The 14,095-nt window shown below is 36.7% G+C and overlaps 1 protein-coding gene across 4 annotated transcripts in view; it reads left to right on the forward strand.

Moving 5' to 3' along the window:
- The window catches only part of LOC145668774 (uncharacterized), a 121,424-nt gene that overhangs the window by 43,784 nt on the left and 63,545 nt on the right, over window positions 1-14,095 (forward strand). For all 4 annotated transcript variants that reach the window (XM_081736934.1, XM_081736936.1, XM_081736937.1 and 1 more), the window contains exons 10-12: window positions 216-423; window positions 6,202-6,328; window positions 8,507-8,723. In XM_081736934.1, the coding sequence (XP_081593060.1) occupies window positions 216-423; window positions 6,202-6,328; window positions 8,507-8,723 (552 nt within the window). The remainder of the gene's footprint in view (window positions 1-215; window positions 424-6,201; window positions 6,329-8,506; window positions 8,724-14,095) is intronic.

Raw genomic sequence — 14,095 nt, forward strand, 5'->3', positions numbered from 1 at the left:
ATCTATAGGATACACATTCACAAGAAAAGTGAGGTATCTTGTGCCTTCTTGTTTGTTACTTTAAGTATTTCTTTCCTCTGGGAACATCTTCAGCATAATTTTACTTACTATTACCGAATCCTTACTTTTCATTTCTTACCGTAGTTTTTCTTTTGAAATTAATGTTTACAACAGCCAGTGATCAGTTTAGTGATGACACTGCTGCTATTTTCCAGCCTGCATCTGCAAGAGGAACTGGGATCAAAGTGATCCACAAATGGGCCCAGATCCCGAAAAAGAGGCCTTTGATTGTCCAGAAGTACATTGCTGAACCTTACCTCATTAATGGAAGCAAATTTGATCTCCGTCTATACGTGTTTGTCACAAGTATTAATCCATTAAGAATCTACATATATGATGATGGATTAGTCCGCTTTGCATCAGGTAAGTGTGATATTAATAAGTTTCCTTCGTACATTCAGAAATGCATTGTTACCAAGTAGAAGAAATATCTCGTTGGGTTGCATTGATCAGTTGTAAATGTGTGTGTAATTCTCCTTCCTATTCAGATTTCTGTATCAATAATTTAACCTGCAGATAGGCCGAATTTGGTCTGGATTTTCCAATTTTAAGCGAGGAAATCACCATACGCAGATTGTTCAGAATGTATTATATAAAGAAAATAGGAAAAATACTTTCTTAAAATCAGTGCTTTTAAATGTTCTAGTAACTTGAACTTTTAGCACGTCTAAACATTTATTAATGCCGAAATTTTTAAGGGATCTATAATCTTAGTCATGTTTGTACCTTACATGAACAAACACTGCTATTTTTAATGATACCCCATACGAAAGAAAACAGGCACCTGTACAGTTAATGTCAAACATGTGCCTGAAAATGGAACACGACTTTTCACCTGTACAGTGCCTGGACTTATCCAGTTAATGTGTCTGTATAGACGCAGAGAACATACATTTACAGGCTTCATGCACATACAAGAAACCTGTACATGCAATGTACAGTATATGTTCAGAGAAAGAAACAGTTTATTTACAGTTGAGGAACATGCTGTTTTCAGGATCACAAATACAAACACAAATTCGTATACATGCATATGTCCAGAGAAAGAAACAGTACATGTATATTGCATGTATAAGGCGAAACACATGTGCTTTTCAGGTATGCAGCACCCATGTAGAACACTCAACGTCCATTTAGAGCACCCAACACAATAACTGTGAAGTGTTTGTACTTCGCCTGTACAGATACATGTACATTGCTTGTACAGGTACATGTACATTGCATGATTATTACATGCACTGAACAGGCAATGTGTATAATGCTTGTACAGGATACGTGTGCATTGCATGTTCCTTTACTTCTATGATTTTATGTTTTATCATTTTATTTTATATGCTGTTAGAATTAAAGAAAATTACGTAATTCCGTTCACATTTTTGCTGACATCTTGTGAGGATATTTTCAATCATTAAACCTGTGCATGTATTGTGGCTGTACTTCACAGTTAGCAACCCCAGTTTGCAGGCAAATATTACCAACATGAAAAACATACAGGCTACTGTAAATATCCATGTTTCCTTTACCCGAACGTGCTCTGTATATTAGTGGCGTAGCTAGAAACTGATCGAAGGGGAGGCTAAAGCCATTAAAATTACTAGAATATTTAGCTGAGGGAGGGCATGACCCTTACTTCTGAGAATTGAAAGAATTTTTCAGTGATCATATAGTATTGTAATGGTATTCTGGGAGATAACATTGCCCCCTCTAGTTACACCTATGACTTAAACACATACACATATCTCAATATATGCAAAAGACAAAGTTCAGAGTGACTGACTAATGCATGGGTCAAACCACTTAAGCTAGAAACTTGAAATTTGGACAGTACATAAGATATGTGAGGTAGGGTACCAGTAAGGAAGGATTTTTGGAAATTCAACGGGGAAGAGGGAGAATGGCATGGGAAGAATTTTTAAAAGATGACCTATCTCCGAATCCCTTTTGGTTAAAACTTGAAATTTGGTATTTGGATTTCTCATTTGAAATAATTTGACACATGTTTTAGCGTTAAAAAATAAATAAATAAATAAATTAGTAAAACGGGGAACAAAATAGGTGGAAAAAAGTTGTGAGGATTGCAATTATTGTAATAAGACGTCGATATTTCGGAATCTCTGAAGGTTAGAAACATGAAATTTGGTATTTGAATCTCTTATTTAAAATAGATCTGTATTTCTGTTTTTATATCAATATGTAACCTAGAAGGAAAGAAAAGGGCGGGAATAAAAATGTGTGGAGGAATACAATTATTAAAATAAGATGTTTATACCTTAGGATCTGGAACAGAGTCATGAAACTTGGTATTTCAACTTAAATTCGGTATGGTTGCAGGTTCATGAGGTGCGAGGCCGTAAGCCGAGCTACAAGCAAAGCCGGTGGGTTTGCCCCCTGTTATTTGAACCAAAATTCGGTATAGCTCGGGAGCTCATTCGTGGCTAAGCGGTTAGCGTACGTGTCTTTGGCGTGGGACACCCGGGTTCGATTCCCGGTGGGAGCTCATGTGGTTCGGATTCCACGTTAATCAGTAGGTCCAGTCTCATATAGCCTCGCTGCTGAATGGGACGTTTAACTCAAAATCAACCATCGGTATAGCTCGGAATTCTGGAAGGTAAGAGACACGACACTTGGTATTTGAACTGAAATTCGGTATATTTACAGATTTATGAGATGCGAGGCCGTAGGCCAAGCCAATACGGGCGTCTGGGGGAAGTGGCGTAGCTAGGGAGGATCCAGGGATCTAAACACCCCGAAATTTTTAAAAGTTGTTAAAATAAAGCCTAAAATCGGTTTTCAGTCAATTTTTTTCCGGGAGAAGACCCCCCTCTCCTCGAAATGAAATCCTGTCTACGCCACTGTCTGTGTGCGAAGCTTCCAGCTAGCCGAAGGCTAGTAAAATTAAAAGTTATACGATATTTGTCATTTAATCACGGACAAACAATAAGGCCGAATGAAATCATTTTTGATATACAGTTAGGCCCAATCTGGGTTATACAGGGGATTTATAATATTCACTTTGATTATAATACGTACCCTAAGGGGGGAGCAGTGTTTTTTTTTTTTTTTTTTCTTAACGAATGATTAGTATCTCACGAGCTATTCAACTTATTAAGTTGAAATTGGGTATATTAGCTCGTAATTAAAAATAAACAGATATGTCCCCTAGAGTTTTCGAAACTTCACTCTTTTAGGGAGGGGAGGGGGTATTTTCTATATTCTATATGGGGAATGGATAATGCGTTATATGTAAAATAACCCAAAACGGTCATTATTTGTGTTGAATCTATAGTTTTCAGAATCGCTGATATGAACAATGACAATTACGAAGTCGTTCAATCCAAGTTTAGCCCCCATCGACAAGGGAGGGGTAATAAAATATTCAAATTAACCAAGATAAGTGTCGAATACATAGTTGTTGCGATCGCTGAGATGGTTAGTACTAATCCAGAAGCCATTCAAATCGAAGTTTAGCCCCATCAGCATGGGGGAGGGAGGAGGCGCGGTATTTCATCAATTATTGGTCTGACGAAGCGAAGCGGGTACGTTCAATGTTAACATTAAAATCTGCTTCTCTACAAGGAATCTTTCGGTAGTCTGGAAATCGCTTGTACAACACATGTTTAACTATTCCTTGTTGGGTGTTAACCGTGTAGCTGTAAATCACCTGTACATTGTAGTTAGCAGCAGCTTTGTATAGCCAATGTCTAGTAAATACAAAACAGACATCAATCCAGATGTACTTTTCTGTCGAATTGCATGTATTCTTCACAGGAACATTCGCCGTACCTGCAACATGTAATACGCCTGTGTACAGGCTACTAAACACATAGTGTACAACCCAAGGTTTGAGTGACTGTACAGTGCTTGTTTATTTCAAACATGTTAACGTTAAGAACATCCAATGTAACGGGAATGTTTCGGAAGTCTGGAAATGGTTTATACAACACATGTTCAGGCATTTCGTATTACGTGTTAAACATGCAGCTGTAGATCGCCTGTACATTGCTGTTAGCACGAGCAGTGTGCTACCAATGTACGATCAATGCAGAACAAACATCAATCCAGCTATACCTTTTCTGTCGAATTGCCTGTATTCTCCAAATATACATTCATTGTACATGTAACGTGTCTGTGTACAGTCTGTCAAACACATACTGTACAATGCATGTTTTGAACGCATGTGCAGTGCCTGTTCATTTCTTACATGTTAACATTAAAAACAGCCTCTGTAAAGGGCGTGTTTGTGGGGTCTGGAAGCCGTTTGTACAATACGCACTCAACTATTCTTTGTCAGATGTTAAACATGCAGATGTACATCGCATGTACATTGCTGTTAACAATAGCAATGTACAGCCAATGTACGATCAATGCACAGCCAATGTACGATCAATGCAGAACAGACGCCATTCAAGGTATACTTCGTGGTCAATTTGCATGTATTCTTTTAAAAAAACATTCATTGTACATGCATCATGTAACATGTCTGTGTACAGGCTATCAAACACATAATATGCAATGCATGGTTTGAACGCATGTGGAGTGCCTGTTCATTTCAAACATTTTAACGTTAAAACAGTCTCTATAAAGGGAATGTTTCTGGAGCCTGGAAGTCATTCCTACAACATTTGTTCAACTATTCCTTGTCAGGTGTTAAACATGCAGCTGTTCATCGCCTGTACATTACTGTTAGGAAGGGCTATGTACAGGTAGTGTATGGCTAATGCTCAACAGATGTCAATACAGGTGTACTTTTCTGTCGAATTGCATGTTTTCTTCACAGAATCATTCATTGATATCCAACATGTACCATGTCTGTGTACAGGCTATCAAACCTATACTGTACAGCGCATGTTTTGAACCCATGTGCAGTGCCTGTTCATTCCTAGCATGTTAATATTAAAAACAGCCTCTGTAAAGAGAATGTTTCTGGAGTCTAGAAGTAGTTTGTACAACACCTGTTCAATTATTCCGTCAGCTGTTAGACATGCAGCTGTACATTGTTGTTAGGAAGGGCTGTGTACAGACAATGCATGGTCAGTGCAGAACAGACGTCAATACAGGTGTACTTTTCTGTCGCATGCATGTATTTTTCACAGGAACATTCACTGTTCAACGCATTTTTGAGCGCTTGTACAGTACTTGTTACTTTTTTAACATGTTGAAGACAAAACCAGTGTCTGTACATGCACTGTACATTGATGTTACCGAGCTCACTGTACAGCGTTATGTCTGTTTATTTCAAAATAGATCTCAATACATGCACTTACAGATAAAGAAACGCCTGTTTTCTTTCATGAAACCGGTACGTAACATGCAACATGCATAAAACAGGACCTGGAAAAATGTAACACATGCACTAGACATGCATTTCCAGTGCCTGTACAGTACCTGTACAGATTTTTCATTTTCGTATGGGATCTCATGGCTTCCATTATATAGTGAAGGAAAAAAAAAAAAAGCGTTATGGTGAAGCTCGTCGGTAATATTATGGAAACAAAAGACAGAAACCATACTTTAATGGATAGTTTGTGAACGAATATAATAGCCTTATATACTTATGTTCGTGTGCTATTCACTACTATCGCGTCAATGGTATGCATTGTGGAAGATCTTTATCAGTTCAGTTACGCTTACCGGTAACATGTTGAAAAGCATTACCTCAGTTGATAATTCTGAAAGGTTTTAATAACCTAAGAAGCTTTAAATATATGAATTATTTTCCCTCTTTCTCTAGTAGTTCGAAGTAACAGATATATATCCTACTTGAAACTTTTAGATCTGAGATCCCTGGAGCCGTAATTTTCATGATGTAAATGACTCACTCCACATGTTCAGCTTATTTGACCTGAACTGAAGCTATAAGATGGGATTAAAACAATATTTATGCTAAAGAAGATGCGTTTCCATTAAAATTTTAGACATGTATAAATCTTTAGACGCATTTCAGAGTTTAAATTAATATTTACAATCATCCGTCAGTTTAATTCCTTTGTAATTTTTGAACATTGTTTTATATTTTCATAGTTTTTTTTCTATACGGATTATTATATATTTTCAGTTAAGGGTGAAATAATTTGTATAACATTTGGTCGAGAAATACATATGGGTGTCTATAAGATGTGTGATTTCCTTTTTCCTCTACAGTGAAGTATTCGTCCGATATGCAGAGTTTGAGTGATCGCTACATGCATCTTACAAACTACAGTATCAACAAAAACAGTTGCAATTATACTCAGAATGAGGACGCCTCTGCTTGTCATGGCCATAAATGGTAATTTACTTTTTCAAGTTTTAGGATAAGTTTATGTATTATGTTTTGGATTTTTTAAACGAAAAATATTAAATTACAGTTAATAATATTTAGAACGAACAAAGTATATGTCAAATTTTAGCAAAATCAACTACATTGAGTGACAGATTCCAATCTTCAGCTGCTAAATATCAGCAAATGATTCCTGATTAATTAAGAAAGTTGACAACCGTTTTCTTATAGAGGCATAAGCTGCTGAAAATCCAGTTTGTTTCTTGAATTGTCCTAATTTGAAAACAATAAAGCTTATCTCGGATGGTTCGAGTCAGTAATCGAGAAGTGTCTACAGAAAGTTTAAAATATAAGATGGGATATGAGAAGGATTTTCAGTTATTACTTAAGTCTCTTCGAAAATCTGTTGACTAAATAAGGTATGATTTAGATAGACCTTATAACAGTTGTATTTACCTTTTCACTTAATTTGTCCTGATTTTGCTTGGTTCTAATTAGCGGTATCGTGCACTAATACGTTCTTTTGTACCTATTGTATAGCGCAAGGAGTCGAAAATTAAATACAAGAAAAATGGGAACAGTGGAAAGGTAAATAAAATTGAGTAGTGTACCCTTTACACGGCATAAAGAACATTCACTAGTGCTTTACAATGTCTCAAACCGCCAGAGGTAAGTTCCAGTTTTGAATCTAGGGCACTTCAAAAACTAGTTATCTGAACTTTCAGTACCTCGATTAATTTATGTACATCAATATTTTACGTTTATACATAACATTGCATTTCACTGCATTGTTCCATTTTTCTTGTGATATATTGTGAGTGAGTTTGTGTGCTTGTGTGTGTGTGTGTGTGTGTGTGTGAGTGAGTAAGAAAAGTAAGTACATAAATCATAGAATACCACCTTATAAGGGATGATTTATAACGCTGCCAATAAGATGATTATTCATATGTTCCCCACCACTTTTCCTGCGTGCGTCAGACGAATAGAATTTAATATAATGTGATTGATTGTTATTGAACATGTGACTAGTACCTTTGTTCTCATGTTCTGTCCAAGATGCGCAAGTTCTGCTTTGAGGTTCAAGTGTCTTATAGTGTAGAAGTCGTAAGTGGATTCCAAGGAAAATAATCTGAGTAGTCAGACTGTGGTAATGATTAAAAAAAAAAAAAATAATAATAATAATAATAATTGGAGGCACTTATTCCGTGAATAAGTATTCAATCACAGCACCCTATTTGAAACCCATGCCTTCATGTTCCATTTCGCTATGTTCTTCAGTTGGGGTCTGTTGACAGTAACGTATAATTGACTAGGCTGTGTAGATGTCCTGTTAGTCCTCTGTAACGAAAAGTATTCCTGTGAAGACAAATCTTAGACTTTTCCATACAACCGCGCGAACTGGTCGAAATTTCATAGCATTGTTTCAAAATACTGCAAAATAATAATAATAAAAGATAATGAAATTCTATAATTGTTCACTCATTGTTGAGCAGCATGCTTATTTAATTGTAATTTCCACTGAACAGTAGTTAACTTGATAAAACTAGTTATTTTGGATTATAGAATTTTGTAATTCCTGGAAATATGTTTAATTCGATGAAAGTCTTCATAATTTACCTAGCTTTTAGCGTTGATGAATTCGGACGGTCATGAAAGTCAAGAAAAAGTTACCAAATTTAGCTTTTGGGTCACGAGTTTATCTGTACAAATATAAGTACAGACTGGAAAATTGTGTTCTATAGAACGTCAAATTTCACCACCAAAAATGTCTATGATCGGCTTTAGACGCTATCAAATCGCAAGCAAAGCACGCTTCTATCACATCCATGAAAATTCAACTTAATTCGCACCCAAATTTGCTCTTGGGAATATTACGAAATTTTATGGTTTAGTAAAGAAAAGATCACGAAATTTAATTTTGGTATTTTTGTAGACACTTTGTATTACTGTGAGGTCCACGTCTTTTATAACCTTGGTGCTGAAAACAGTTGCTAAACTCGAGCCAACCAACCAGTAATATCAAAGAGGTATAAATTTTAGGTAATGGTAAACACAAATTTAAAGTACTTTTCGTAAAAATGTGTATATATATTCTGTACGCGTCAATTACTTTACATTTATGTAGCTTATTATTATTCAAAGTTCCATTGCGAATATTGGGGTAACACTGTAAATTTCTTTTGCAAGGACTGTGAAAACTTTGTGGAGCTACCTGCAGAAGGAAGGAGTGAACGTGAACGCTTTATGGGATAGCCTGGTAGACCTTGTAATCAAAACTGTAATCAGTGGTGAATCATCCATTTCATCGTTAACGCAGGCTAATGTGACATCACGGTATTGCTGCTATGAGTTGTTCGGTGTCGACGTTCTTCTGGATGATAAGTTGAAACCCTGGTTGCTCGAGGTAAGTCTTGCGAGAAATTATTAGGAGCTAATTTTCGGTGTAGTATTTCGTGACATGTACAACGGCGGAAACTATAATTCTTCCTCGAGCTAAAGTGTATCTGCTCAGAAGTAGGAAATATACTATTGGCAACGCTGCTTCCTTTGAATTGTCTTATTTTCCGTTCCCTTTTTTGCGAGCACACAAGCTGGGAACGCAGACGAGGAGTAAAGTGGGTTTTCAAGAAGTAAAGGCACAAACATGTACAGAACAAGAATAGAGACGTGCAACGTAGTATTCGAACAAATGAATCAAACATAAGTGATTTTATCCTCTTTTTTTTTTTTTTTTTTTTTTTTAAATGCGTGTTTAGACATTCTTGTTCTGAGAGTATTACATAAAGTGCTCAAGCAGAAGTACGATCCTACATACAGTTCGGTGTTAAGGGAGGAATGGACACCTTTTTCATTTTTTTTTTTTTTTTTTTTAATTTTTAAATAAGCACTTTTTTCTTTTCTACATTTGGGAGATAATATATTTTCCTTTTTGGTGGGTCCTGGAACTAATAAGGAGAATAGTTCCCCGTCAGGTGGAGTCTGGAAATGTTTCTTCCAGGTTTCTCGATCTTCGGTTTCCTCTTTTAACTACCAATATTTTCTTCTAGTTTTCAGATTATCGATAGGTTATGTTCTTACTCCTCGCTTTTCTACCATCTTATCCTCTATGTCTGTATGAAGAAGGCAATTTCTTCGAAAGATGTGCCCAATCCCGTTGAGTTTTCTACGAATGATGCTGGATAAGAGCCTTGTCGTTCTCTTCTTGCCTACTGGTTTTATTTTCGTTTATTACTCTCTCTGCCATTTTACCTTCTTCACCTTCCTCCAACCAAAATGTCTCTCGAATTCGAATCTCTCTAAGTATGTCTTTTAACTTATAAATGTCCAAGTCTGAACCATACAATTCCATGCTCCGTATATAACACTTGATCAGCTTCTTCCTTAGTCCAATGTTAAGCCTGTAGTTGGCATGTTTTTTGTTGAATACTTCTTTTGATACAACAATTCTTGATCTGATCTCTTTGATCTTGTAAGTGTGTCTCGTGAAAATACTTCCCAGATATTTGAAATGATCGACCTCTTCAGACTCTCGTTGTTCTATTCTGGTACTAAAGAGCATGTTTCCATGATATTTTCTTGTGTCTTTCTGCGTTTCAATGTTGATTTCCATTTTGTATTGTTTCTCAGTTCCAAGTATTGCGTTTTATCATCTGTAGTTTTCGGTTCTAGCTATAATAACCGGGTCGTCCGCATACCTCACCATGGTAATGATCTGTTTCCCAATTTTGAAATCTCCAACTTGCGTTAATGCTTCCGTCATTAAGCATTCACTGTAAACGTTGAATAACTGGGGTGTCATACTGCATTCTTGTCTGACTCCTCTCCCAATCTTCACACTGTTGGTTGCTCCTTGGTTCAGACGTGTTTTCACTCCCTGTCCTGTGTACAGGCTGCAAATGAGTCGACTGTTCCTGTAGTTGATCCCGATTTCTTTTTTCAGAAGTCTAGTCCAGTTAACCCGGTCTCTTCCTTTTAAATCGAAAGGTTTTTGCCAGTCGACGAAGCATACGCCGAGAACTTGTTCCGATATTATTCTTCATTCCAATAACACCTCTGATCCTCTTACTTTCAACTGCCTATTCAGTACACGCGCAATAATCTTTCCAGTGTGGGAAATAAGGCTAATGATACTGTGATCACTGCATAATAATAACAACAATAATAATAATAAAAAAAACATCGTAACATTTAAAAAGTCTTTCGGTCATATTCCACTTAGGTAGATCTTGTTAATAAGTGAAGTCAGTACTTTCATTGTGTGGTTTCCGAATTCCTTGAGCAAGTCCACTGGTATTTCGTCGTCTCTAGTGGCCTTCCTCATGTCTTTGGTTGTTTGTACTACATTACTTTTCAGTATCCTGAGTTTGTCTTTACCCACTTCTGCTTCGATTACGATATCTCTTGGGTAGTTCTTCTGGTCATTAGCTTCTTTATGTATTCCTCCCAGATCCTAAGGATTCTTTGATGGTCAGTGAATACGTAACCGTGTTAATCTTCGATTCCAAAAGCGCGTGTACTTCCGCTAGTTTTTCTACCCAATTCCTGTACTTTCTGATACATTCAAGTCATATACGCCACGGCGTTGAGGTTCCATTATTTCTTCACATATTTGCTTCCTTGTACTTCTTTCTGGCTTGGTCAGTTTCTCTTCTCAATTCATTATTTAGCCTTCTGTATTCTTTAATTATGGTTTTTGCCCTTCTATGACCCTCCATTTTCTTAAGCACCTCTTCAGTTACCCGTGGTTTTCTCAGTACTCTTTCCATCTTGACCCGTGGTTTTATCTTTGCCAATTCTCTTCCATAGTGGTGCCCAACCTATCGTCTGTTACACAGATTTTTCTTTTAACTCTTCTTTCACTTCACTGTCCATATTTCTTAGTCGTTGTAAATTCCATTTTCGATTTCTTCCCTTTTTCTTGATTGACTTTAACCAGGCTTGCAGTTGCGCCACTGGGAAATTGTGCTTAAAATCAATGTCCGCTCCTGGTGTAGTATCCTAACGTCCCATGCACTATTCCTGAAACATTATTTGACGAGAATATGTTCCATTGGTAGAGACTTTTATCTCCTGGACCTTTCTAACTATACACCTTTTTCTTTTCTTAAACCACGCATTTGTTACTATCATATATATAAAATATGGTAGAAGGGGGAATTGGGCGGGGAAACTTTTTAGAAATGTATATTTTGCATTTTAGTATATTTTGTAGCATTTAATTACACTCAAATGTTGGGTGGGTAGATGTTGATCAGAAAAAAGCTTTGATTAATTTTGAGAGGGTGTAATAATGACAAAGAACCAAAAATCTGATTTGATTGAGAAATGACATATTTGAAACCGAGTTTCAAGTTTGTGTGTGTGTTTTGGCTTGAGTCAATAAATCGCGCATCTGTTAATGTTTTGATCCTGATTTTTAACTGCTGCTTAAAAACATCATAAGGATGGTGCCGTGAAGAGCAGCAATCTTGAATCCTCATTGTGAGGCAGTTAAAATTTTGTAAAAATTTTTACCTCCCAATTGGTGGTAAATGGGTGGAAAAAGTAAACCTTTTTTGGTTAGAATTCATTTAATTGCTGTGCTATCTTTGTCTTTTGTGGTGTACACTTTTGTTTCATAGTGTATTGTGCTTATTAGGATATTTTATTCAACTTAGACCTCCAGTGGCCGTTGCGTATGCCAATTGTGCTGATGCTGTAAATAGGACCTGTTTGTCAATCCAGAGTTCCAACATATGTTCTGTTGTAATAGTTTATAGTTATTTAACGTTAGTATTATTACATCTATGCTTATTTTTTAATTTTAGGACCTGTTCTCTTGTTTTTTTCTAATTTTTTACATTTTCAGCCAAGCTTTGAAAGCTTTATATATATATATATATATATATATATATATATATATATATATATATATATATATATATATATATATATATATATATATATATATAGAGAGAGAGAGAGAGAGAGAGAGAGAGAGAGAGAGAGAGAGAGAGAGAGAGATAGATAGATAGATAATATGATATGCTTTTTATTAAGTTCATAGCACAATATATATTATGCTATAAACAATAACTGGAAGGCTTTAAAAAGCATTCAAATACCTTTGAGATTTAGAAATACGAGGGCTATCCAGAAAGTAGATTACGTTTTGGAATAAAAAATCAACAAAGTATAGGAAACAAATTTTATTATATACAGATGAAAGCCACACACAAATACTACTTTTCGACATAGTCACCATTCAAATTAAGGCATTTATCGTAGCGATGTACGAGCTTGGAAATTCCTTCGTCGAAAAATTCGGCCGCCTGCGACTTCAACCACTTCGTTACCTCTTCGCTGTGGTAACCAAGCTTTTCGCTGATGATTTCGTGCAACAAACTTCGCGAAATTTGTGGAAAACTCAAAGAAAGTTCCGTTATTGTGAACTTTCGATTTTCACGGACTTTAACATCGACTTTTTCGACAAGTTCGGCAGTCACTTTGCTGGGTCTCCCACTTCGATCTTCGTCGTGAACATTGGTTCGGCCATTTTTAAATCTTATGACCCACTGTCGCACTCCACCTTCAGTGATAATGTTGTCCCCATACACTTCACACAGCTGCCGATAGATTTCTATCGGTTTACAGTTTTTTGCTGTCAGAAACCTTATTACTGCACGCACCTCGCAGCTCGCGGGATTTTCAATTAACGCAGACATTTCAAACCGTCACAGTATCTTAACGGAGCACAGCACGAACCTCTCACTAGCACGGCTAGATGCCGACTGAGCTGCGCAACGCTCTGACCCCAAGATGGCCGCGCTAGCCCCGCCCCTAGCGGACACAAACGAAAACGTAATCTACTTTCTGGATAGCCCTCGTAATTTACTCCTTATTTTGCGTAAACGAAGGTATAATTGTTTTTCTAGGCCACATAAAACTATTAGTTTTTAAGTGAAATACAAGTTATGTACATCAAATGAAAGCTTGAGTTTTCTTCATTTACACCTAATCACCCTCACGGGTTTATGTGCAGCGGCAATGGTTTTAATCATTTTGCACTCAATTACCCCCAAGGGGCTAATTGGGTGGAAATCAGACCAACAACAATAAAAATGTTGCAGCATCAAAAGTAAAGATACCGAAAGCTTACCACTGCCACAGTAGGTGCAGAAGAACCTGCAACATACAATCAATTCTTAAAAACTGGAAAAACACCTATAACCTGTGAGAGGAAAAAAGGTCGAAAAAACATACCTCCCAATTTCCCCCTTCTATCCTCTCGCTCTCTAAAAATTGAGTAAATGATCCAAGTCTTGTATCAGTAGATATTTTACCAGTTATTTTAAAGGTTTCAAACTTTCGTAATGTCAGTGACCAATATTCCTAACAAAATAAACAGGAAAATGCACGTGTCTCTTTGTAGACAAGTGGAGCAAACTTTCTGTGCGCGTGCTTCCAGATTCGACTTTCTGTCAAATGGTCGTTTGCTAGGTGCGTTAATTTGAAGTGTAGGATACTGTTTCAGCATTAATTCGTAAAACCATCACGCTGCACTTCGTTTATCAATAATAATAATATTTTTTTCTCACGTTATAGCCGCATATAACCGTGGCCTTCCAAATGGCTATAAATAGAATGTGCGGTCTGCACATTGACCTTAATGCAGTTATTATTGTAGTTTTCAGGCCTAACAGATGGCATTTAATTATGTGAGATCCAGGGTTTGCCACAGTGGGCCTAGTCCGAAAAAAGCTAGCAGTTTTTTTCAGATTTGACTCACTTTGAAAA

Source organism: Thermobia domestica, chromosome 13, assembly GCF_964235325.1.
Source record: "Thermobia domestica chromosome 13, izTheDome1.hap1.1, whole genome shotgun sequence".
NCBI lineage: Eukaryota > Metazoa > Arthropoda > Insecta > Zygentoma > Lepismatidae > Thermobia > Thermobia domestica.